Below are 23,681 nucleotides of genomic sequence, written 5' to 3' on the forward strand. Positions count from 1 at the left end.
CAAATAAAATTTAAAAAAACGTAAAATGGAACCAACAGTATAATACAGAATAACATAGTGTACATAAAATGAAATGTATTTGGCCATGAAACTTGGCCTCATTTCTTGTATTTTCAATTTGCATTGTATCGCAATTCTTATTATGCGTTCAATTTAGTTGTATTCAAGTTGGTCATGAATTGAATATGCATCATAAATATGTTTAATCTATCAAGACAATGCAGAAACAGATTCAGTCAATCTTTATCTCGATATATTCTTGTTTGACCAAATATGTCAATTTGCAAATATTGTTGCATGCCAATAGAAGACTGCATGTCGTCATAAGTCACAACGCAAAAGGGACTTTCAATCATGAAACAATATCTAATCAAAGATCGTTTAACTGTAATCAGTTGGTCGCTGACCGCACTGGGAACCGCGCGCACCAACACGACAGAGACAAACGCACGCACAATGGATAATTTTCAAATCGTGGACTTTAATTCTCTGGGTAAGTTTTTTTTATTTTATGTTCGATAAAGGAGCTAAATGTTTCGTCACATTGAATTGGAATTTTAATAATTTATAATGCATTTTTTATTCGCTTCCTTATGACTCGCGTAACTGCTATTTTAATGTTAACAATGTAGAATGGACATGTCTTAAAAAAATCGTAATCGAATGACAGATGTTTAGTACACAAATACCTAATAAAAGTCCGTAACGTTGCGACAATATTGCGTTTCAATAACGTAACATTTAATTTGAACAACAACTAACGTGTTTATTCGCAATTGCTTCTTGCTTGTCGCCGAATACATTGAATAATTTTAAAATCCTTGTTAAAATATTGCGAAATTTTGTTTTTTCTTTGACTAAATTAGTGTATTTTTAGTTTTACATATCTTTTAAATAAAAACCCTCACACAGTAACAGTTCCTTTATCTTATGACTCCCATCACAACATATTTTTTAAATCCAAACACAATTAACCTTTTATTTGCTAATCTCACTCCTTATCATAATAATCTTCTGTAACATTGATGCATTTTTTTTCCGATTAAATTGTATCACATCAATGTTCACGTTCCCAGATGAGACTGTTCAGAATCTGTTGATGGAAGCTGTCAAAATTAGGAAACGGGCCTATTGTCCTTATTCCAATTTTTCTGTTGGTGCCGCTATACTTACCGAAGAAGATTCGAGAATGTACGCCGGATGCAACATTGAGAACTCCACTTTGACACCATCGATGTGCGCAGAGAGGTCGGCTGTTGCGAAGGCTGTCTGTGACGGTTACACGAAATTTAAATGTGTGGCTATAGTAGCCCATCAAAGAGAATTCACTGCGCCCTGCGGGGTATGTCGGCAGACCCTCAACGAGTTCTGTAGTTCGGACGGTGACATCGAAATCTACTTGAGCAGGCCGACAATGGATACCGTTCTATGTACTAAACTATCACATCTTCTACCTCTTTCGTTCGTGAGTTTTAAAAAGGATAGTGTCATTACGTAAAAACGGAATTGAAAAAAAAAAACAATGAAAGTGACAGTATCAGCGTTATTACGTAAGTGTAATTTTACGGCTTCAATCAAGAGAAAAAGTAAATGAAAGAAATTGAGAGGTTTTAATAAACTTTATTGTATAATATTCTCACTTTGATAACACAACGCTTAGATTACTTAATAATAGGTGCAATGTGTGTGAATTGAGTTTCTGAAGAAACGTTGTTATTAAACAGACACTTGTTTTCATGAGAATCAAACACAAACTGTGTTGTGAAGATCCACCTTTTGCCGGGGACATCCCCGGCTAAGCGAAACTAAGAACCTTCTGGTGGTAATCTTTACACCAGTTTAAAATTTAAGAAATTAACAGTCTTGATTTGTTGTTTACTATAACAATGAAATTTGAAATAAAAATTTTTGGTCATTTTTCTAAAGGTTTACTCGTAAAAGAATTGTACCTTTTCCAATGTTCTTGCCATGGTTAGTTTTGTATTCTACTTTTCATAAATAAATATTACTTGTAAAAGTAGAGATATTTCCATTGTTGGCAACTGTCATTACGTCTGTATGGACATTATTTTTTATTTAGTGCTTACACAAAAATAAAAAAATTTGCGAAATGTATCCAAATTCTTGTAAATTATTACGTTCACATAATAATTCGTTTAATTTTTGCTATGAAACTATGTGTCTGAATTATGTTTACGATGTTAAATGTAAAAAATCGTTATGAGTTAATGGAAATGCAAAATGGCAGTCAACAATTATTATTACCATAATTATACCCGTATTGTTTATTATTCAACACAAAAATATATTGTTATTTATCTTATTGGCAGTGATTATTGTTCATCTAAATATTATGTGTAATATCTACTATTAATTCCAGATAATACACGTATTCGCAGCGATATCAGTTTTGACTGAATGAAAACATATATTTATTTGTTACGAATTTTGTTCTCGAGATATTCGCACGACCTCTTTTGTGAGAACGTGTGAGTTTTGGTTTATTCATACGTCGATTGGAAAACTTCAAAACCATAAATTAATTTTACATAGACAATTCGGTTATCTACGCTAACAAAATTGAAAAAATTGAGAGAGTGTGAGAATTAAACTCATATAAAATCTATTTGGTTTATAAATAATTAGCAAAAAGGTTTCAGTTTAATAGGGTACGCATTTGACTGTTACACAGAAATACAGATGGTTTATTCCAAGTTCAAAACGCATCCAAATTTTTAAAATTCAATATTTTGAATTGATAACTCCAAGTAGAATGACATTCACTTATGACGTCACGAGATAGAGAATAAATGTCATAGGGTTTTCGGTCAAACTAATCCAATGTTTTCAAAATTGAATATTAAACATATTCTTCTGAAATGTTGTATATTTTAACGAAATCTTTCGGCTAAATTTTTTAGCACAGTCAAATAAATACCTTATAGCGTTTCTCAGTACTTGAACCTAATACCTAATGTAAGAAGAAACAAACTCATGTCAGACAGTCGCGTGAAATTAATTCTTACAGCGTCTATAAAAGTAACGACTCTTTAACAATTGCTATTTACATTATTAACAATTAAATAAGCTTCTTAATATCTATGTTATTTGTATAAACATTAAAAGTATACTTTTTACGACCTACCGTCCTTTTAATTTAATAACGAAACAAAACTGTTATAGTAATACTTATCGAAAATTTTATTACGACATTTATAAATACGAACTAATCTAATATAATATACTATACTTAATGTACAAAACATATTAATACTCAATATAACTAATGAAGGAACTTAAAACAAACAGAAATGTTGAGAAAATTAAACTTTTGTTTCTGTTCATATTTCGGATATTAATAAATATATTGGATCGTAAATAAGAAAAACTCACTAGGACATAAACATTACGATACCTATTAATTTTTCTTTTAATTATCTGTTTTCGACAAGATTTTATGGTTTTAATATACTTTTACGTTCTTCTACCGTATATTATTATAATATATGATGTAACATCGTATATTATAATAAGATACTGTTACGTTCTCAGATCGAGCGAAGTTGGTTTTCGCTTAACATTTCTGTGTATATATATATATATATACACAGAAATGTTATATATATATATATATACCATTACAGTTGGTCCACTACCAGAATGGACACCAGCCGATATAGCACTGACAGAGGTTCTCATTGCTTGTCGCCTGCTTCACGAGCAGTTCCACTTGTTGGGGCACGCTCACTATAGATTCAACATTAGGAAAGTCCCTTCCGGTCAATTTGTCCCTAATCCTGTTCAAAATGGCGACCGCGCGTTTATTTAGATTAGCCTCGGGCGGGATCTCTGGTGATTCGTAAAGCAAATGATTTCGGCTTCTGTTCGGGAGGGTGTACGAATAGTCTATGTCTGAGGAGAACGAGGACTCCGTGATGGAGTGATGGTCGTTGTCTACAAGCCGCCAGTTCAGTAACGGGTCGTAGACGAAGGCTTCGAGCACAGCCATTACGCTGTCTCTGTGTTTGTGGAGGACGTGCATCACAGATTCGCAGGTGAAGCGGTACGTACCTTCGATGCCGGTTACCTGGATCAAATTTATTTATTTACTTTATTTATTAGGCACACAATACACATAAAAAGCAAAAAAAAGATACACAATAAATAACAACAAGTAAAAAATCTGGCTGTTAACATAAGCCATGTGCGCACGACTAATCAAGATAAATGTGTTGAGTACACAATGTTCCTTACAAATATAGGATAAAATAATGATAACGAAAACTAATCTAAAAAAAAATCTAAAAAGAAGAAGACTTACTTAATCTACTATTAATATTTACATGGAGGATGCCCTTGAACATGAAACGTTAAAATACTGATGTGAGGTAGAGATCTTTGACCTGAGACGGCAAACTGAATGCCGCCGCTCACTTTGAGAAATATGGTCAATGTCTTCAATATACTTTCCAACATCTATCTGACGATTTAAACTGAAACACGTGACTGCTTCGCGTCAGAAATAGGCATGACGGTGGTACCAATACAACCGTGCGAGATTACAATACGTCCTACCACCAGTCATGCGTAAAATTGCTTTAGCGGGTTTGATTTTTATAACATTATTACTGGTGGTAGGACCTCTTGTGAGTCCGCGCGGGTAGGTACCAAAACCCTGCCTATTTCTGCCGTGAAACAGTAATGCGTTTCGGTTTGAAGGGGGAGGGGGCAGTCGTTGTAACTACGAGTATACTGAGACCTTAGAATTCATATCTCAAGGTGGGTGGGGGCATTTACGTTATAGATGTCTATGGACTCCACTAACCACTTAACAGTAGGTGGGCCGTGAGCCAAAAGCCAACCAAAGCAATAAAAAAAAGACGTCGTTATTCATGCATCAAGGATGATGTCTTTAGCGAGCACGTGCTATGTACGTGTTTTCTAAAAACTGTGGGATTTGAACATGGGCATAGTCGCATCGCTTGACACGAGTAAACCGAACGCCTTAACTTTCGGACCACGACGACTTCTCATATTTCTTTGTTTACATAATTTGTCCTGTCAGAATCAAGGTCATTTTGCGTGTCAGATCGACATTGAAATACATTTAACAACTACTATGTACCTACAACTATGAGGGCATTATTTTTCAAGAAGTTCAAATCTGATGACATAGCGTGATCAATTAATTTACAATTACATGTTGCGATGCGGACGAGTTTTCAAAGAGACCGTTAAATGATAAAGATTGACTTCAATAAAAATTTTAAAAGTCCATCTTGATTACTCATTCGATCAATTATTGGGGGCCGTTCACGTAAGAGCACTTAGCGTAGTTATTCTATATCATTATTTAACTTAATTTCCATTAATATAGCAAGTATTATTTGATCGTGTTTGATTTGTCTAAGCTAAATAAAAAAAAACTAATTCGATAATCGAATGTAGCACATTTTTTTAAAGAAGAACCTCATAGGTACCATTTGAAAAAAGTTTCACTCAAAAATCTCAAACCATGAAGGTTCTATGTCAGTTCGAAGTTCCTATTACAATAGAACGGCAATTCCATACTTTAATCCCTATTATTAAGATTATGAGAAAAGATAATAGTACTGCCAGTATTTACGAAATTATCTCCAATGATTTTTTATATTAACAATAATTTAATTTATTTAGATTTGTAGTTCAGAAACAACAAAGATACATATTGCCGGATAAAGATTGCTTCTGTATCCTACCTATAAACTACGAGCCGATCTGGAGACCTGTCGTTACGTAGAATCGCGAACCAGGGAACGCACTATGGTATTTATTATAGCAGATATACTCGGCATTGTCCGGGTTATGTTATTTACCACGATAAAACTTTTCCTATATCTTTTTTTATTGGCTTTATATGGTAGGCGACGTCCATACGACCGACCTGACTTTGGTTAACGTCATGAAAGTCAGTAGTGCCAGAGACTGAGCTAACTCATAACATATGAATATAAAAAAAAACAAGTTATAAATTATCTATAAATACTATAAACATTATATTTTTTCTGTGAATTAATAACAAACATATTATGTAAATTTTCATATTTATCAAACATTATGTATCGATTTTCTTAGCTGTTCAACTGTTGTATTTGATTGCGTATGAAAACTGTTTCATGGTCGCGGGTAAACATTAGTTTAATTGCTAGACTGTGTTGTTGCTACCAACTTGTGATATAATACATGTATTATTAATAATTAGTGATTGCGAACAGATGACGAAACCTGTATTGTGACGGTTCGACTTTGGATTTAGTACTTTAAACACCCTTCTTCTTCACAACCGTTTCACTCTTGACAGAGTGGTCGTGATCGTCATGTAGAGTTTGGGAAACGTGATTACGGATCCTCCCGATCCTTTAACGGTGCTTTTAGGTAGCTCGAATCACCGGTCACCGTCCTTGTCGAACTAGTAAATTAACCTATATACACAGCCTACTGAGTTTCTCGCCGGACTTTCTCAGTGGATCGCGTTTTCGATCCGGTGGTAGATTCTGCGAAACACTGCTCTTACTAGGGCCAGTGTTAGCAATACTTCCGAGTTGAGCCCCGAGAGCTCACCTACTCGCTAGAGTAACGCTGAAATAGCCTCTTAAAGCTATCAGCATAGGTAGGAAAAAAAGTGTTTGGATACTTTAGATTGACGCGTTTCACGATGTCCCGCCATCACTCTGAATACCTATATATCGAGGGGCGAAAAGCTATTTGGTTTAAGCGACATTTTTGCAATTTAACAGGTGAGCCATTTAAGGTTTAAAATTTTTGAAAAAATATCGTGGCAAATAAAAAAATTCTTCCGCTATTTGAATAGGGATAAACATAATTGAAGTTCAATTAAAAACGTCGAATTGTTGATAATAATAACAAATAAAACGGACCATTAATTACAAATATAAATGCCGCGTATTATGCGAAATGTCTCTTAAATGAAATAGCCTTTCACCCCTCGATACTGATATGTATAAATAGCCTAAATAGACATATGACGAACTCAAGTCTGTACTTTTCAAAATAAACATAAGTAGGTTACGTACCCTACGACTCAAAAAAAAAACTGTTAAGAAAATTAATCTATAAGCAAAGCTTTTTCTTTAAGTGTCTTGAGAAACGTGAAATCGAGTTGTCATTATTTAAGTTGGTCGAGACATTTAACGAGTCGCGGTACGAATGATTCACTCTTTAATCGGAACGCTGTCTGCGTGCCTTTCACAAAAACATTAATGCAATATTATACACCTATATACATATAACGCACGGAGAGCCTTTTCGATTAACGTTTTCGCAAACACAATTCGCTTGATTGACGAACCAATTTAAACTGGTATCGTAATATCAAATCCGTAGTTTGCGACCCGTAATTAATCTGTTGGTTATCATTCAAGATTGCGAATTAATGAGATCGAAATGTAGGTTAAATATTAATATGACTGTTATAGTTTTAATCACAACTCGATGCCTATAACACTGAATAGATAATACAGATATTTTGCTTAATATTAAGCTATTGCATAGCTTTTATTGCGGGCTTTGAGCGCGGCGACCGAATCAAGAAATTCCGTAACGAAAATAAAACCCAACACCCCCCACTCCGCCTACCATGTAGCTCGCGTTCAACACATTCACACGTTGCGCTTGTAATTGTAGTGTTTGTAAATAAGCGCGCGGCGTGACGTCGCACTGCATGCGCATCATGAAAAGTCTGCCCATCTCTCTCTCTCGCGCGGTCTAGCTTATGAGTGTGAAGGGGACAGTTAATGTTTTGCTTTTGTTAATGTTAATAAATATAGCGTGGTCTTAATTTATTATTGTTTTAATATTAAATTATTATTGTCTAATTATAATTGCATAAGTTGATAAAAAATGCTATATGCTTTACCGCGGCAGTCCTCGAGTGCCACACATGTTTTTTTTTACTTTTAGGCTCGAACGGATCAGCACTAACGTCTTTCTTAATCATGCTGTCACGCGCTTGGAAAGCTATTGTTCATTCACTAATTTCTCAATATGAGCATTTAACCTAAGAGCTCTAGTACCCGCTGAGCGAGTCAACTTACACCAACCAAATAATATAACTTCACTCACCTCCATAGCATTGATGAGCATCCTGGTCAGTCTGAAGGGTATCTTTTCGGGAAACTTCTCCCTCGTCTGCGTGACTTCGAAACAGTCGCCGAAGTCAATGTGCAGGACCTTGCCGGTGACTTTGTGCAGCATGATGTTGGACGGGTGCCTGTCTCCGAGGCCGAGGATGTAGCCCACCATGCTCATGACGGCGAGCGAGCGCGTGTAGTTGGTGCGCCGCTCGAACCACACCTCCGACGACGGACTCTTCAGCCACAGCAGCCGCGCCAGGTCGTTGCCCGGCGTCTGCGAAAGCGCGTATTCGAAAACCTCCACCTAAAACATTGTTTTTACGTTAGAATAATTCATATACCGTAGATTGGGGAAATCGGGACCCTTTTGTAAATCCAACACAAATTTTCAATGGTTTTTCTTAGGTTAATTGCAGTGTTTGTTATGTACTTCGTATATCGCGACCCGCTCCGCTCACGGTAGTAATAAACCAGCTGTTATTACGTACGGTCGTTTCATTGCCCCTAAGTTCCGATACAACAACTGGCGACGAATTACCCACAAGTGCATATTATATATATAAAAAAAATATGGCTCAACTTATAGGAAACATATCTGAGTTTGATTATAAAACCCAAGAATGGCAGATCTTTTACAAGAAATTAGAAAATTTCCTAAAGTTGAACAAAGTTTTAGCTGAAGATTGGTGCTCCGTGCTTATTGCACATCTTTCAGATGATTCGTATCGGCTTGTGAGGAACCTCGTACATCCTAAGGAGGTAGAAATAGTACAATGGACTGAGCTGGTTAGAGTACTCAACGGACATTTTCAACCGAAAAGATCGACTTTTGCCGACAGGGCAAAATTTTATGGTGCGATCAGAATGGACGGTGAGAAAGTCGAAAATTGGGCGGCACGTCTGAGGGGACTCGCCGTGCACTGTAATTTCGGTACAGAATTAGATACGTTGCTACGTGATCGATTTATTCTAGGCCTGAAAGTAGGTCCAGAAAGAGATCGATTGTTCGAACAAGACTCGAACTCCCTAACGCTTTCGAGAGCTATTGAAATAGCCCAGGAGACTGCGTGTGCGCGGGCGGCGAGAGCTGATGTTGATGGTAGTGAGCAGCTTATCAAACAAGAGATGGTGTATCGTGTCAGCGAGCGTCGGGCGCGGGGCGCCTCGGCGCAGGCGGAGTCGTCGTGGGCATCGGCTGCAGCCGCGCGCTGTGCAGTGTGCGGGTTGAAAGGTCATTCCGTAGAAAAGTGCCGTTTCAAAGACTATAAGTGTATGATTTGTGGTAAAAAGGGTCACCTTAAGAAAGTGTGCAGTGTCAAAAAGGTCGGAAAACTGTCGTTAAATAATATGGATGATAACGAAAGCGATGGACACGAATGTAAAAAATGTGATTTGTATAATTTAAGGTATGTTCGCTACGATCCTATTAAGTTGAACATTTCTATAAATAATAAGTTTTATTCTATGGAATTAGATTGCGGAGCTGCTCGTAGTGTAATTTCAGAAAGATTTTACAGGGATAACTTCCCATTATACAAATTAAGTAAGTCTGATATAGTATTTTGTCTTTATACTAAGCATAAAGTTACGCCCGTAGGTTATTTCGATTGTGAAGTAAGTTACAATGGTATTATGAAGCCTATGTCGTTTTATGTAATTTCAGAAGGTGGTCCACCATTATTAGGGCGGGATTTCATGACGCAATTTAATATGAGTTTAGTTTCTATGTGTAACAATAATAATTTATCAGTTAGAGCGGAATACCAAGAGGTGCAGCAGATCTTGAATGAATTCCCTGACATTTGGAGAGATGAATTGGGCCGTTTTAATAAATATGAAGTGCATTTACACTTGAAAGAAAATACAACACCTAAATTTTTTAAGCCACGCCAAATACCGTTTGCTCTAAAGGACAAGGTTGAAGAAGAATTACATAGGCTTGTCGAAGCAGGTATATTAGTACCAGTACAGTTTTCAGATTATGCTACGCCCATAGTACCAGTTCTGAAGGAGAATGGTAAAGTGAAAATAGCTGGAGATTTTTCCTGTACCCTAAATAAAGTTTTAAAAATTGACAAATATCCATTACCCCACATAGACGAGGTTTTCGCGAAGTTAGGCGGCGGCGAGCATTATTCTAAGCTAGATTTAAGTAATGCCTATAATCAAATTTGTTTGTCTCAAGCCTCTCAAGACCTCACAACTATAAATACACCGAAAGGACTTTTCAAATATACACGCTTAGTGTACGGTCTCGCGAATGCCCCAGCTATTTTCCAGCGCACAATAGAATCTCTAGTAGTAGGTATTGAAGGAGTGTCGTGTTGGTATGATGATATTTGTTTAACAGCCCCAAGTAGAACCGTACATTTGCAGAGACTTCGTTTATTGCTAGGTAGATTACAAAATGCTGGGTTAAGGCTTCAAAAAGAAAAGTGTTCTTTTTTCCAGGACAGTGTCACATATTTAGGTTTTAAAATAGATAAAAATGGTCTTAAAACATGTCCCAGTAAAGTAGATGCAATTCTAAAAGCCCCAATCCCCACAAATGTCCTAGAATTAAAAAGATTTCTCGGAGTAATTAATTACTACAGGAATTTTATTCCTAATGCATCCTCATTATTAAGTCCGCTGAACGAATTATTAAAAGACGACATAAAATGGCACTGGGATAAGCGACAGCAGCTTGCGTTTGATTCCGTGCGAAAAGAACTCGCCTCGGACCGCGTACTATCACATTTCGATCCGAGGGCGCAGCTAACATTGACAGTGGATGCGGGCCCGTCTGGTCTCGGCGCGGTACTCGCGCAATGCTACAGCGACGGTACAGAACGGCCGATCGCGTTCGGTTCGCGTTCCTTATCGCCAAGCGAAAAGAATTATAGTCAGATTCATAAAGAGGCGACGGCTATAGTGTTTGGCGTTAAGCGCTTTCATCAGTATTTGTATGGGTGTCAGGAACCATTCATATTAAGAACAGACCACAGACCGCTCCTATCTATTTTTGGTAAAAAAAACGGCATATCAGTGACCGCCGCGCTACGCTTACAAAGATATTCTATTATGTTATCTGCTTATAACTACGTTGTGCAATATATAAGTAACAAAAACAATATTGTGGCAGATTACTTTTCCCGAGCGCCGTTAGCTTACGAACCGAACGGGTCAGCTGATAGGAAACAAAGCGAGGAACATAGTGCTATCTCCTTTATGGATGCAACACAAGAACCAGTCTCTTTCGAACGAATACAGCATGCCACCGCCAATGACAAAACTATTAAAACAGTCATTAATTATATGCAGCAGGGGTGGCCGCGAAAGATTAGTTGCAAATTAATATTACCCTATTTTATGTGTAAAACTGATTTAGAAATTATCAATAGTTGTTTGTTTCGTGGACATAAAATAGTCATTCCGGCGGTATTTCGAGATCGTATGTTAGAAGAACTACATTGTGCTCATTTCGGTATCGTTAAGACGAAGAATATGGCACGAAGTCGCATGTGGTGGCCAGGTATTGACAGCGATATTGAGCGTTTAGTTGGCAGCTGTGACGTATGCGCCGCTCAGCGCAGCGCGCCGGCCCGTGCGCCCCCCGCGCCCTGGCCGCGCCCGCCTGCCCCATGGCACCGTATTCACATAGATTATATGTCTATAGGGCAAACGGTACACTATTTAATTGTTATCGATGCATTTAGTAAATGGCTCGAATGCATTCATATGAATTGCGGCACCTCCACTAGTGCGTTAATATTGAAACTGAAAGAATTATTCTCAGTTTTCGGTATCCCTAACGAAATTGTATCAGATAACGACATTAAGATATGTTCCGTGGAATTTCAACAATTTTGCAAAAATAACGGTATAAATTACTTAAATTCACCGATCTATCATCCAGCAAGTAACGGCCAAGCCGAGAACTCGGTGAAAACTTGCCGAAAAATGTTAAAATGTATAATCGAAGAAAATAAATATAATCCTAATTTCAATCCACGGCTTATTCAAGAAAAATTAATTGGATTTTTGTTCGATTATCGTAATAGTATACATTGCACAACAGGCGCATCACCTGCAAGTATGATGTTTGGACGTAATTTAAGAACAAGATTAGATTTAATATTACCCACTAAAAAAGTGGAAGATAATGCAGTTGTTCCTAATAAAGAACTAAGTAAATCTAGACAATTCCAAATAGGTGAAATAGTCTGGGCAAGATTTTTTATTGCTCGAAAGGCTAGCTGGATGAAAGGAAAAATAACGAATATCTTAGGCAATAGAATGTTTCAGATCAATTTTGAAAACTGTGATTCAACGTGTGTCAGACATTTGGATCAGATTAGGAAGTACACGGATGCTAGGTCAAAAACAATTGTGAGCAATGTTGTTTCCACCGAAGGCGCTGATATTTCAGTCCCGGATCGACCCACAACAGTGCAATCAGTATCGCAGCCTAGCTCTGAGTTAGTGCTGTCCTCACCTATATCGTCGCCGCCGGTACCGGAGCCGGCACCAGTATCGGCCCCCACGCACGGCAATAACGTTGACATTGTGAGGGGGGAGGATGAGGAGGGCGATGAATGGGAGGAGGCTAGTGAAAACATCGCAGCTGCCAGCCTGCCGACCGAGTGTGAACCTGATTACCCTATTGTAGCATCAGATGACCCCGATAACGTGAGATTAGAAGAGAGGGCGCCAGATAATGAAAGACAGTGTGGTCGACCAAAGAGGACAAGAAAAGTAGTAGATTATAAGAAGTATTTTTAAATTAACGATAAGCTAATTAGTTGTTTTCTTTGTCAGGATTTCAAAATAATGAGGGAGGAGTGCAGTGTTTGTTATGTACTTCGTATATCGCGACCCGCTCCGCTCACGGTAGTAATAAACCAGCTGTTATTACGTACGGTCGTTTCATTGCCCCTAAGTTCCGATACAACAACCAATGAAATTGAGATTAAAATAGTTCCGGAGCCTTAAATTTTTATATATTTTTTTGTTATTGCCCTTGTAGGCAGACGAGCATACGGCCCACCTGATGGTGAGTGGTTACCGTCGACCATAGATTTCAGTAATGCTAGGGGCAGAGCCAAGCCGCTGCCTACCGTTAAGTACTTTCCACAAGCCTCGTTTGAAGAAGGATATGTCATAGCGCTCGGAAAACACCGTGTAGGGGAACTCATTCCAAAGCCGGATGGTACGTGGCAAAAAAGATCTCTGGAAACGCACTGTGGATGAACGCAGTGGCTCCAGGTAGTACGGATGAACTCTACTCCGGTGGCGGGCGGTTCGATGGTATCGTTTCGAACAATTCCTCAGAGCACTCCCGAACCTCACCTTATGCTTCAGCATCAACTTCTGGTAATCCGAGGCCATCCTCAACATGATCTGCTGTTCCGTGTTCAGCGCCGTTTTGTTCGTCTTTTTATCGCGAAATTCGCTGATTAGATTGTAGAGAGTGTCGCAGTGCGGGACCCAGCCGATGAGTCCGGAGTTGGGGGAGAGCGGTATGACCGCGTATCTCTGTATGGCGAGGTCGTGTCGGTACGTGTCGGCGTCGGCCCGCAGCAGAGCGTTGACCAATCCGAAGAGCTGCATCACGCGCTCGTCCTGCCGCAGGTCCTCGTGGCCCTTCAGCAGGAACATGTACTGTTTGCCGTCAGAGCCCTGTATGGTCAGACGTCTCGGACGCTGCTTCGACTTGATTACCTGACACAAAAGAATAAGGTTCAAGCAAATTTTAATACGCTTTTATTACCTTCAGACGTGTGTATGTTTGTAACGGAATCTTTGAACATGATTTTGACCCCCTTCAAAACGTCCGATTAACTCGAAATTTGGTATACTTAATAAAAAAATTGAAAAAATTGAAATTCAGCTAAAAAATTAAAAATAAATAATAATTTAAAAAAAAACCAACAAAATACGCTTTTATAGATAATCCAACTAAAAAATAGAAAATAAACTTGAATAAAAAATAGTGTAGAAAAAAATGATTTTATTGTATTATAAAAAAAGGGTATATTTAAAAACACATTTAGTTTGACTTTCGTAAGTTCAAGAACACGGAAACTACCAAGTCTTTGAAACGTAGGAAATGTTTTTTTATTTATTGCTTAGATGGACGTGTGTGAGGCTTAAACAACGAAAGGAAGATCTTCCACCAAGCAGGTGATATTGTTCGGTAGACCGACGGTCCAAATGTTGTTGTTCGGAACTTGTATATTATTATATTCAAGCTTCTTGTCGTAAGCGAGATTCAGGCATCGGTCAAATATCTTGTATTGTATGATGGCTACCCGCCACAGACGGATGGATGAGCTCACAGCCCACCTGGCGTTAAGTGGTTACTGGAGCCCATAGACGTCTACAATGTAAATGCAAACACCCACCATGAGATAAGAGTTCAAAGGTCTCAGTATAGTTACAACGGCTGCCCCACCCTTCAAACCGAAACGCATTACTGCTTCACGGCAGAAATAGGCAGGGTGGTGGTTGGTACCGAGTAGGTACTCGTGTGAGCTCCCGTGATATAACAATATAGAAGTAAGATCAAATAGACAATAAAATATTTATTATAAAAAAAAAGAACACAATTCCTAACCTAAAAGTACATGTTATTATCCATAATATCAAATTATGTTCTGATAATTATTACCTGTCATTGCTAATTGAATATTAATTTGTCAATCACAAAATTGTGCAATCGAATCTGAATATGAAGAGAATTTAAAATGCTATAACGCCCTAATTAAGTTATCACAATTCAATAGAACGTCAAAGCTTAAAGCTCTTCTAAAATTACTATTTAGTTGATGGTTAACGATACATATATTTACGCAAAATCTTAATCAAAAAATTTTTAAAATTCGAAATTCTTGCAAAGTAACTTAGAGAGAGAGAGAGAATACTCTTTATTGCACACCAAAACACAATTTACATTAAAAAAGCAGATACATTTGTACAATAGGCGGTCTTATCGCTAAAAGCGATCTCTTGCAGACAACCGTTTAATTTACAGAAATTCTGGAAAATATAAAAATATAGCAGGTATGTTGCGGTGTACCATAGACAATATATACATACAATTAACAGATATATACCGTTTACATAATATGTATTATATTATAATATAATATATACCAATATACATACTTAGACAATCTGAAATGAAAAACTAACTCACTTTTCGCCTGCGCTATAGTTTTTTAGGCGAAACGGCTATCAGTGTTGATGATACTAATTCGCAACTAAATTCGTACCTGCAAATTGCTGTGTATGTACGAGATGTTAATTATTTTCTGATTAGGCACGTACGAGCCCGGGACGGCCAGCTCCAGGTCCTTGCACGAATGCAAACGTTTGCTGACGTACTGCAGCTCCAGTGACGTCAGCGACCGGAACTGGGCTTGGATGCGCCGCACCACGTGGTAGTACAGATCCCACGCTTCGTTCAGGTACCTCTCTTCGTTGCTCTCCTGTATTAATAAATAATACTTAATATATAAACTCAATGTTGAAAAAAAAATGGCGGATAGAAAGCGATTGCATGCAGCAGAGATGCTAATGTTGCGATGCATGTTTTTTTTTTATGATTGAAGTATTACTGGTGGCCCGGAGGCCGTTCCAGTTTCGCCAGGACAGGTGGGCGACCAAAGGCTCAGCCAGAAGGGGTGGCATTTGCTAACAGCCACCCGAGCGCCTCCGAAGGAGACCTAGGAACTCAAGAGCAATTGCTTCGCGAATGAATCTACTACCGGATCGGAATCGCGACCCGCTGAGAAGATCCGGCGAGAAACTCAGCGGGCTGATGCATGGGTTAGGTTGCACGTCGACCTCTTTGTCGAGTTCGGCGAGTACGGTTACCGGGGTTCCTCAGCCTGCTCTTAGTGTTAGAGCTGAAGGTACCTAATGCAAGAGTTATTGGATCTGACGTGTCTAGGGCGACGACGGTGACTTGCTCCTGCGTGATTAGGATTCGGGGAGCGAGGGATGTGTAGTAACGAGAATGGATAGAATACAGAATGAATATATTAGAGGAAGTCTGAAAGTGGCCCCTGTGACAGAGAAGTTGAAAAGTGCGCGTTTGGGATGGGTATGGACATGTGATGAGAGAGTGTTAACTATGAATGTGGAAGGATATAGAGGAAGAGGTAGACCTAAGAAGAAATGGATGATCCATTTTTTCTCACATATATGTGTAAGAGGGGAGCGAGCGAAGAAATGGTATATGATAGAAGAGTATGGAAGGAGAAAACATGTTACGTCGACCCCAGGTGACTGGGAGAATGGTAGACAAATGATGATGATGATATCAACTTGAATCTTTCAAGTACTTTTCATCATTGAAGGATTACTGGTGGCCCCGATGCTTTTCCAGTTACACCAGAGAGAGAGGTAGCAAAGATATTGGTTAAATAATACATTATAATGTTTAAACCAGGGTTATGAGACCTTATGCCTGTAACAAGTTTACCTTGTATAACTCGCACCAGCGCCGCGCCTCCTGTAGATCGCGTCCATACATCTGCAGGAATGAGACTTCCTTCAACGTCTCCGGAGGGGTATCCAGCATTGCGTGCATTTTGTCCAAAGTTTTAAACATTCTCTTATAATCTTTCTCGCTGAAACAAAACCTGAAATCATCGCCGGAGATTAGTTGTTCAATATTTGGTATATTTATCTAAAATTATCTGTACCCAACAAACCTTGACGCTTCATCGAGTGCTATGTAAACTTGATCGTGCCACAGTATTGCCACTTTGATCAACTCTTCCGAAATAATAGCGGCTTCGTTCACCAGATTCTGTGCATGAATGCACATAGTTTTCAATACGTAGTTGGCGGCGTTTTTCCTGGTCACGAACGATGACTTCGTCGCGACCGTCAATGGATAAACCAGGGCTTGAGGGTGAGATTTTCCGATATCAATCAAAAGGATGTGAACCAGTTTAGCTACGAGACTTCGCGGCGAATCGATCCTGGCTATCAGCTGTGGTATGACCTGTAGCCATATCTTGATGTCGATCTGTCGTATCCCTTCGAATATTGCATCGTAAATGGCCGGATGATGTCCGTGGTCGAACCACAGAGTCAACAATCTCAACGTGTCTTGCAAAGCGTTGCCGTTCGACAAACTTATAGACTTGAAGAAACCTTCGATAGCGGGTATCGTGTACGCGTTTATGAAGTCGGTTCGAGCGACTTTTTTCTCGCCAGTACCGCCCGTTACACTGCTCTCCGACGTGTTGTCTTGTTGCTTGTAAAACAGAACCGTTTCGAAGTTCATACACGCCCACGCGTGACACGCTTTGTACCATTCCGGGGCGAGGATCGTTGCGGTCGCGTAGTTCCTTAAGATTTCCGGGATCGATAGCTCATTGATTTCGTGTATTGCTTCGCACCACGAGCCCAATTTCAAGTGACAACGCGCTAAGAGACGACAATGTTCTTCGTTTTCCGGTTCGGTGCTATCCACGAATCTTTGCAAGACATCGTGAGCGTAACGTTTGTTGCCGACATCCCATAAGTTCTTGCTGTAAGCCAGAACGATTCGCGGGTCCTGCACGTGTAACATGACGTCGGGGTTCGAGATCGGATCGCTGCCCAACACCGAAATAACTATCTTATGCGCTTGATTAATTGCGCCCGTTTTCCTGCATAGCGACGCAAATTTCAACCACGTCTGAAAATCTTCTCTCGGCGACATGACTAGACTGCGCACTTGTAATATCTTCCTCCAATCCTCGACCAGCCTCTGCCCGCCTTGGAGTCGTGTCCACCAAGTCTTTCGGATTGTGCTTCGTCTTTCTTCTATTAATTTATAAGTGATAATTTCTTCTAATTCGGTTAGCAGTTGGGCGTTGACTAGTGTTCCATAAGCCCTTTGATAACTTTCTCCAACCACTGCTGTCAGCTCGACATCTATGAGACTTCTGGCAAGATCGATGTAATGTCTCGATTCGGCCCACTGTCCGTCCTGTATGTTTATGATGGCCCTGTAAAAAGCCCCGTCTTGGGTACTTTCTGGAATCAGTTCCACGTATTTCTTCATCGAGTACCATTCTTGAAGACCCCAAGATGCCGCTGCGGCCATTTTCGCAGATTTATTACGAAACTCCTCGTCCATGTTGTCCCATTGATCGTGGGTCATACTGTACAATCTTTTCCATTCGCCCATAGCTTCCAGACACCGCATCGTTCCCAACTTTGAAGCCTCGTCGTTGGGCTGAGATTCTAATGCAATAGTATACAGTTCTAGAGCTTGGTCCCAATTGTTAAGTTTTTCGTACCAGTGAACGTGGTTATTTATAGCATTCTCTCCGTTTTTGTTTTCACTAACTGCTTTTTCGAGTAAGCCGTTAGTAGCTTCTTTACGTTGCAACTTATTGTTTATATGAATTAAAGCTTCAATTACCTTCGTACACGGATTTTTCTTATACTCTTCCTCCTAAAACGTGTATAAAAAATTTGAAAAAAAAATCACTAAGACATTTAATTAACTATGAACAATAATAAAGATTCATTAACCTTATAATAAAGAGCTTTAGCGTAAGCCCTACAGCTTATAGCTGTGTCTCCGAGTAACTTTATGGAAATCGGTAACAATGATTTTTCACAATGCTCCATAAACTCGGCCAGGTTGAGGACCGCTAACGCTAATTCCGGCAGGTCGGGCACGGTGAGTGCTCGCTCCAAGGCCGCCACCAAGTCCTTGCGCGAGGACTCGTCCAGCTCCGTCCAGCACGACATGAACGCCGCATTGAACAGATCGCTCGCAAGTTGAGGGTTGTTGTGTGCTAAAGTAGAACAGGCTCTGTAAGTAATTTACCAAAATTACCAATTTTTTTTAAACAACTCTTGATTTATGCTTTACAATTAAGGGACTGATAAATAAATATCACAATTGCTCGCCTGATAGCAGGGCTGTTGGATTCGGTCAGGAAGCCGACACTGAGCAGACGCAACCACTCCATCCAGTCTTCTTTGGACACAATGTTATGGACAGACCAACATTTACGTAAATTGTGTACATTTAACGTAACTTTCTGTATAGGCTGCATTTCCGTTGTGCACCTTACCATCTAGAAAATAGATCATGTTATTATTTAAACACCCAGTTTAATTGTGACAACAAGTTGCTAATAGATGTTGCCTACACTCACTTCGTTCTTTTGATTACGAAGTCTTGACCGCGTTTCGTCCAAATAATCATCATCTGATGCAAGCGTAGATATTAGCTGTAACCGCGTTACCAACACGATATAGTTAGGACATTGTATTTTATGTTTCGATAATATCCTTTCCATAGACGGTATGTAATCTATGTATTCGCGGCCCATTTGAACTATCAAAGCGGAGAGAGTGTTCATTGCAGTTTGCCTCAATGAAGCGTTGTTATCCAAAACTTTGACGAGGGCTTGAATGATTGTCGCCGAATACTGTTTGACGCACAAGTGCACGGAGAGATGCTCGATGGTCTCCATCGCAAGCTTCGAAATTGCGAACGGAATGTTTCTCCCGTCAAACAGGGCGGTTATCGCTGGCACCACCGACAAGAGCACGTCATCCAAATTATTCTCAAACTTTTGTATTGTTATTAACAGTTTCTCTGTCAAAAATCTATCCTTGCTTGTGTCGTGTTTCAATACCCTAAGAATGTTCGGTAGTATTTTACGTAAGTAAATTTTAAATTCTGTACCGATCGCGACCGTTATGTGTTCGACCAACATTATTAGGGTAGCTTGGAGGTGGCTGTTGGGAGTCCAGTACTCCCTTATCATGTCAAAAATGTCTTCCAGATAGTTTCGAATGTGGATTTTCACAACAGATATCAATTGTGCTAATTGCGTCAAAAGTATTTCACGAAAATTGCTGTTTTCCGTTGTCCGAATAACGTGTAGAAGCGTTGGCGTCACACGTGATATGTACGGGACGCATTTAATACCCAGTGATTGGAAGATAAAAGTTACAGAATGCACAACACTTGGATGGTGGTGCGCTAACGTCGGATCGCGCAACATTATCATTAGTGAAGTCACTACGATGGCTGGATAAAATTCATCTAGTACTAACGGTGACATATTTACTAACATTTCACTGATATTAGATTCAAAACTATCGACTGACGGCTCCCTTATAGGTATCAAAGTAGACACAGTTTGGAAATCTATTAATCCTTGATTTACTTTATATTTATATGGATCTAATGCTCCTAACAATCCCAAAATCCGAACAGTTTCGCGTATTTCTCGAAGTTGCTGTTCCGTTTTTAAGAAATTTAGCAAAAGATCCATTAGCTTGGGATATTCCATGTATGGAGCGACCACGTGCCCTGTTGCACTTACAACTTGACCAAAAGACCATAGGGCAACACTTCTCTTTTCGATTTGATTAGGATCTGCCAGGATTTCAATTTGAGTAGAAATCAATTCTGTTAACCATTTATTTAAAGCATGTCCACCACCATTAACCTCTGCCAAATCTCCGATGGCCTTTAGTACTGTAGATATCATAGTGGAATTACTGTCCTTTTCTTTCAGTTTCGGTATAAGCACATTTAGAATTGTATCAACAAATTGACGTGTAATTGTGGGAGCATGAGATATAATATTATTTATCATTCGTAAAGCTTTTTCTTTATTCCGCGGAGATTCTGAATGTTGCAAATCTATTAGAATTTGTACATACAGTTGACGCAATGTTGGTGTGGTATAGCTTGGGTTGAGATTGCTCAATCTTGCAAAAATGCACAGTGCTAGTTCTCCAACTTCAGAATTCGAGTCATTAATAGAAACAAAAAGACAATTTAGATGTTCTTCTACAGCAAGATATCTGTCAAATACTGGATTCATAAACACCTCAAGTACTCTGTAGCGTATTTCATGATCAAAATCTGATCGTCCAACAGACAAAATTTTACCTATGGATTCATCAATCATTAAATTTAAAGTTCGTGAATTTATCTGGGCGCATCTCTCCACAGCTTTCGTTAATAATCTTGCAGCTGTCTTTACTGCTTCTAGCCGAATGTCGTGATGATCACACAGCAGATAATGATCTGTACACCTTCTGATGAAGGACATCAAAGTGTTATTCCATTCAAAATCAAAAGAACCTAGAGTCCTCAAAGCCAATACTAATTTATTGGCATCATGAGGTTCTGCTAGCAAAGCAGTTGTGAAGACACCTTTGTGATTTTCGTTGGTAGAAACATAAGGTTTCTTTCTCAATATTAAAGATAGCATGTTCAATAATTTATCAGTTATATCTTTTTTTAAAGAAGGTAAATTATTGCTTAGTTCTTTAAAGCAAGTTGTTAATTGTGGACTTAAGCCTGTCAAACACATAGAATCTAGCAGCTCTCTAACTTCATTTGCTACATTCTCTTTCATGGCAAATCCTAGTAATGTAACACAATGAAATAATGGTGTTTCAGATCCGTTACGTTTTTTCTGTGTTTCTTTGATTGGCAGGGTTAATTTGATAATATCAATAATTCTTGAGAGATACTGTTGTACATCTGATTCCATAGCTACACAAACCAAGCCAAGTGTGGTGAAAGCCATGGCCTTTTCTTTTTCTCTACCACGTAAGAATGTTATCAAATGATTTATCGTTGACTTCAGATGTCTTTTAGCAAAAGTTTCTTTGTTGAAGGCAGCTAATCGAGGTATTAACAGAAGGAGCATCTGATGCACATTATGAGCTCTTGATATTTGCTGAGCCATTACATCTGTAAAAAATAATTGTTTAGTCTCAATAGATACAATGACACTATAATTTATTTTTCTAAATACAAATTAATTTTTTTTTGCCAGTTCATACCAGCTGAGATTTTTTCACAATTATCTTCAATTAATTTCTTGCAAATACTGGATTCAAATATTAGAGGTTGATTTTTTTCATCTGAATAATGTGACAATGACCATGAACCCTGAATTTTAGGACTGAGAGAAGACATTTCATCATGAGAATCTAAATCAGGGTCTAGCTTTTGCATTAGAGAAGTGTATTTTTTCTCCCATGCTGCATTTGAGCACCTGAGTAATTCATTTAGAATTAATAAAGCTCCATGCACATGGTCATCCCTGTTCAATCCCCTTTCTCTAATAGCATGATCACCAAATGATGTCTCTGCTTCTTCATAACATTGAATATACCAATGAGCTTTGTTACTTTGCTCTGGCTGCTCTCTCTGAGAGGTTACTGCAAAAGCAGCCCTCAAAACTTTTGCTGCAGCTTCTCGTATTTGATCTTTAGGATCTCTAAGTGCTCTCATGATATGATTGAAGAATCCATTTATTTGCTGAAAAAAATATGATGGCATAGATATAGCCAGTTCTCTCAAAATTAAAACAGCCGATAATCGTTTGCCTTCATTTCTTTCTTCAGCTAGCCATTCGAAACATCTTTTTATTTCAGTCTCCACATATTCTCCTCTTTTAATTCCTAATGAGGAAGCTAATCGTCCCATAGTTTTAGCACCCAATTCTAAGAGATTTATGTCTGTAGATGGAAACACATTTCGTAGATAATTTGCATAACGTATTGTCCTTGTTTTGGTGGTCTCTGTATCACCTCCAATAAGACAAACTGAAAAGATATTTTATAACATTTTATTTATTTAAATTAGCACCACCTACTCCAAAATTTCTGTATTTGTTAATAGATTAATTATTTGGAACCATTAAAGACATGTGAATCATGGCCAATAGAAAAATATAACCTCTATCATGTACCTATAGTAAGAATTCCAGCTTTTTTTTCGTTGTTATCGTAACTAGTGGTCATATCGTGTATCTGTTGGTTGAAATCATCTAAAATTTGGGTCAAACTATCCTGAGACATTTCCCGCAGTTCTGTTTTGGCAAAATGTAGCAACTCTCGCACAGCTCGGTGTCTTGTTTCTGAATGTCGAGATTTTAGACCTGATATCAGCTCTAATACTTGATGATTCGTCATATTGTCGCCTTTGTCAGAAATTTTCATTTCAAGGAAAGCCAGATTTGTTTTTTAAAAGACTCAGAACAAACTATTACACTCGCAGTTCATCACCATCACTGCTATAAATTATTATGAATTCAAACCTCTATCAATGTTTCACTCAAATTACTATTAGTCATGATTTCGTTTGTATATTTGTCGACTTAATTGATAGTCAACGATTTTTAAACAAATTATTAAAAGATAAATGTAAACAAATGAAGTTAATAACATTCGGCCATTGACACAGGATTGATAGATTATCTATGGTTCACAAATGTAGGTATTTAAAAAAATCTTCTTGGTAGTTTTCCAATTACAGCACATTATGCGGCATAATGCTCAACGTTGAATGGTCCAACTACAGCAACGCTTCGCACAATCGAGCACTCTCAAAAGTACTGCCTGTCATCAGATATTTTATTAATGGCTCAAATAACTCATCTGTTTCATTATCATATATATTTTCAATAAGTATATCACTTGTTAATGAAATAATTGATTTAAACTCGAAGCACTCGATAAATCATCGTCAACACTATCATCTGGATAAGATGATTCAATTAAAAA

General features: G+C 38.5%; 3 protein-coding genes across 5 annotated transcripts; 2 read left to right on the top strand and 1 right to left on the bottom strand.

Moving 5' to 3' along the window:
* Window positions 1–255: 255 nt before the first annotated feature.
* On the top strand, window positions 256–2,276 carry LOC692798 (cytidine deaminase). Its single transcript, NM_001046645.1, is given in 2 exon segments — window positions 256–493; window positions 1,077–2,276. Coding segments are annotated over 2 exon segments (561 nt in total). The 5' UTR covers window positions 256–354; the 3' UTR covers window positions 1,499–2,276.
* TOR1 (target of rapamycin) lies at window positions 1,605–23,358 on the bottom strand. 3 transcript variants are annotated; one of them, XM_062674000.1, is made up of 11 exons: window positions 23,216–23,350; window positions 21,954–22,721; window positions 19,292–21,861; window positions 19,041–19,210; window positions 18,657–18,942; window positions 16,835–18,576; window positions 16,603–16,762; window positions 15,389–15,604; window positions 13,464–13,835; window positions 8,122–8,436; window positions 1,605–4,087 (listed from the first exon to the last, which is right to left on the bottom strand). In XM_062674000.1, exons 2-11 carry the CDS (start codon window positions 22,600–22,602, stop codon window positions 3,653–3,655), a joined length of 6,915 nt encoding a protein of 2,304 aa, XP_062529984.1. In that variant the 5' UTR covers window positions 22,603–22,721; window positions 23,216–23,350; the 3' UTR covers window positions 1,605–3,652.
* On the top strand, window positions 8,434–13,030 carry LOC119630259 (uncharacterized). Its single transcript, XM_038019017.2, has 2 exons — window positions 8,434–9,538; window positions 12,933–13,030. Exons 1-2 carry the CDS (start codon window positions 8,703–8,705, stop codon window positions 12,943–12,945), a joined length of 849 nt encoding a protein of 282 aa, XP_037874945.1. The 5' UTR covers window positions 8,434–8,702; the 3' UTR covers window positions 12,946–13,030.
* Window positions 23,359–23,681: the final 323 nt, after the last annotated feature.

Source organism: Bombyx mori, chromosome 3 (assembly GCF_030269925.1).
Source record: "Bombyx mori chromosome 3, ASM3026992v2".
In the NCBI taxonomy this organism is placed as follows: Eukaryota; Metazoa; Arthropoda; class Insecta; order Lepidoptera; family Bombycidae; genus Bombyx; species Bombyx mori.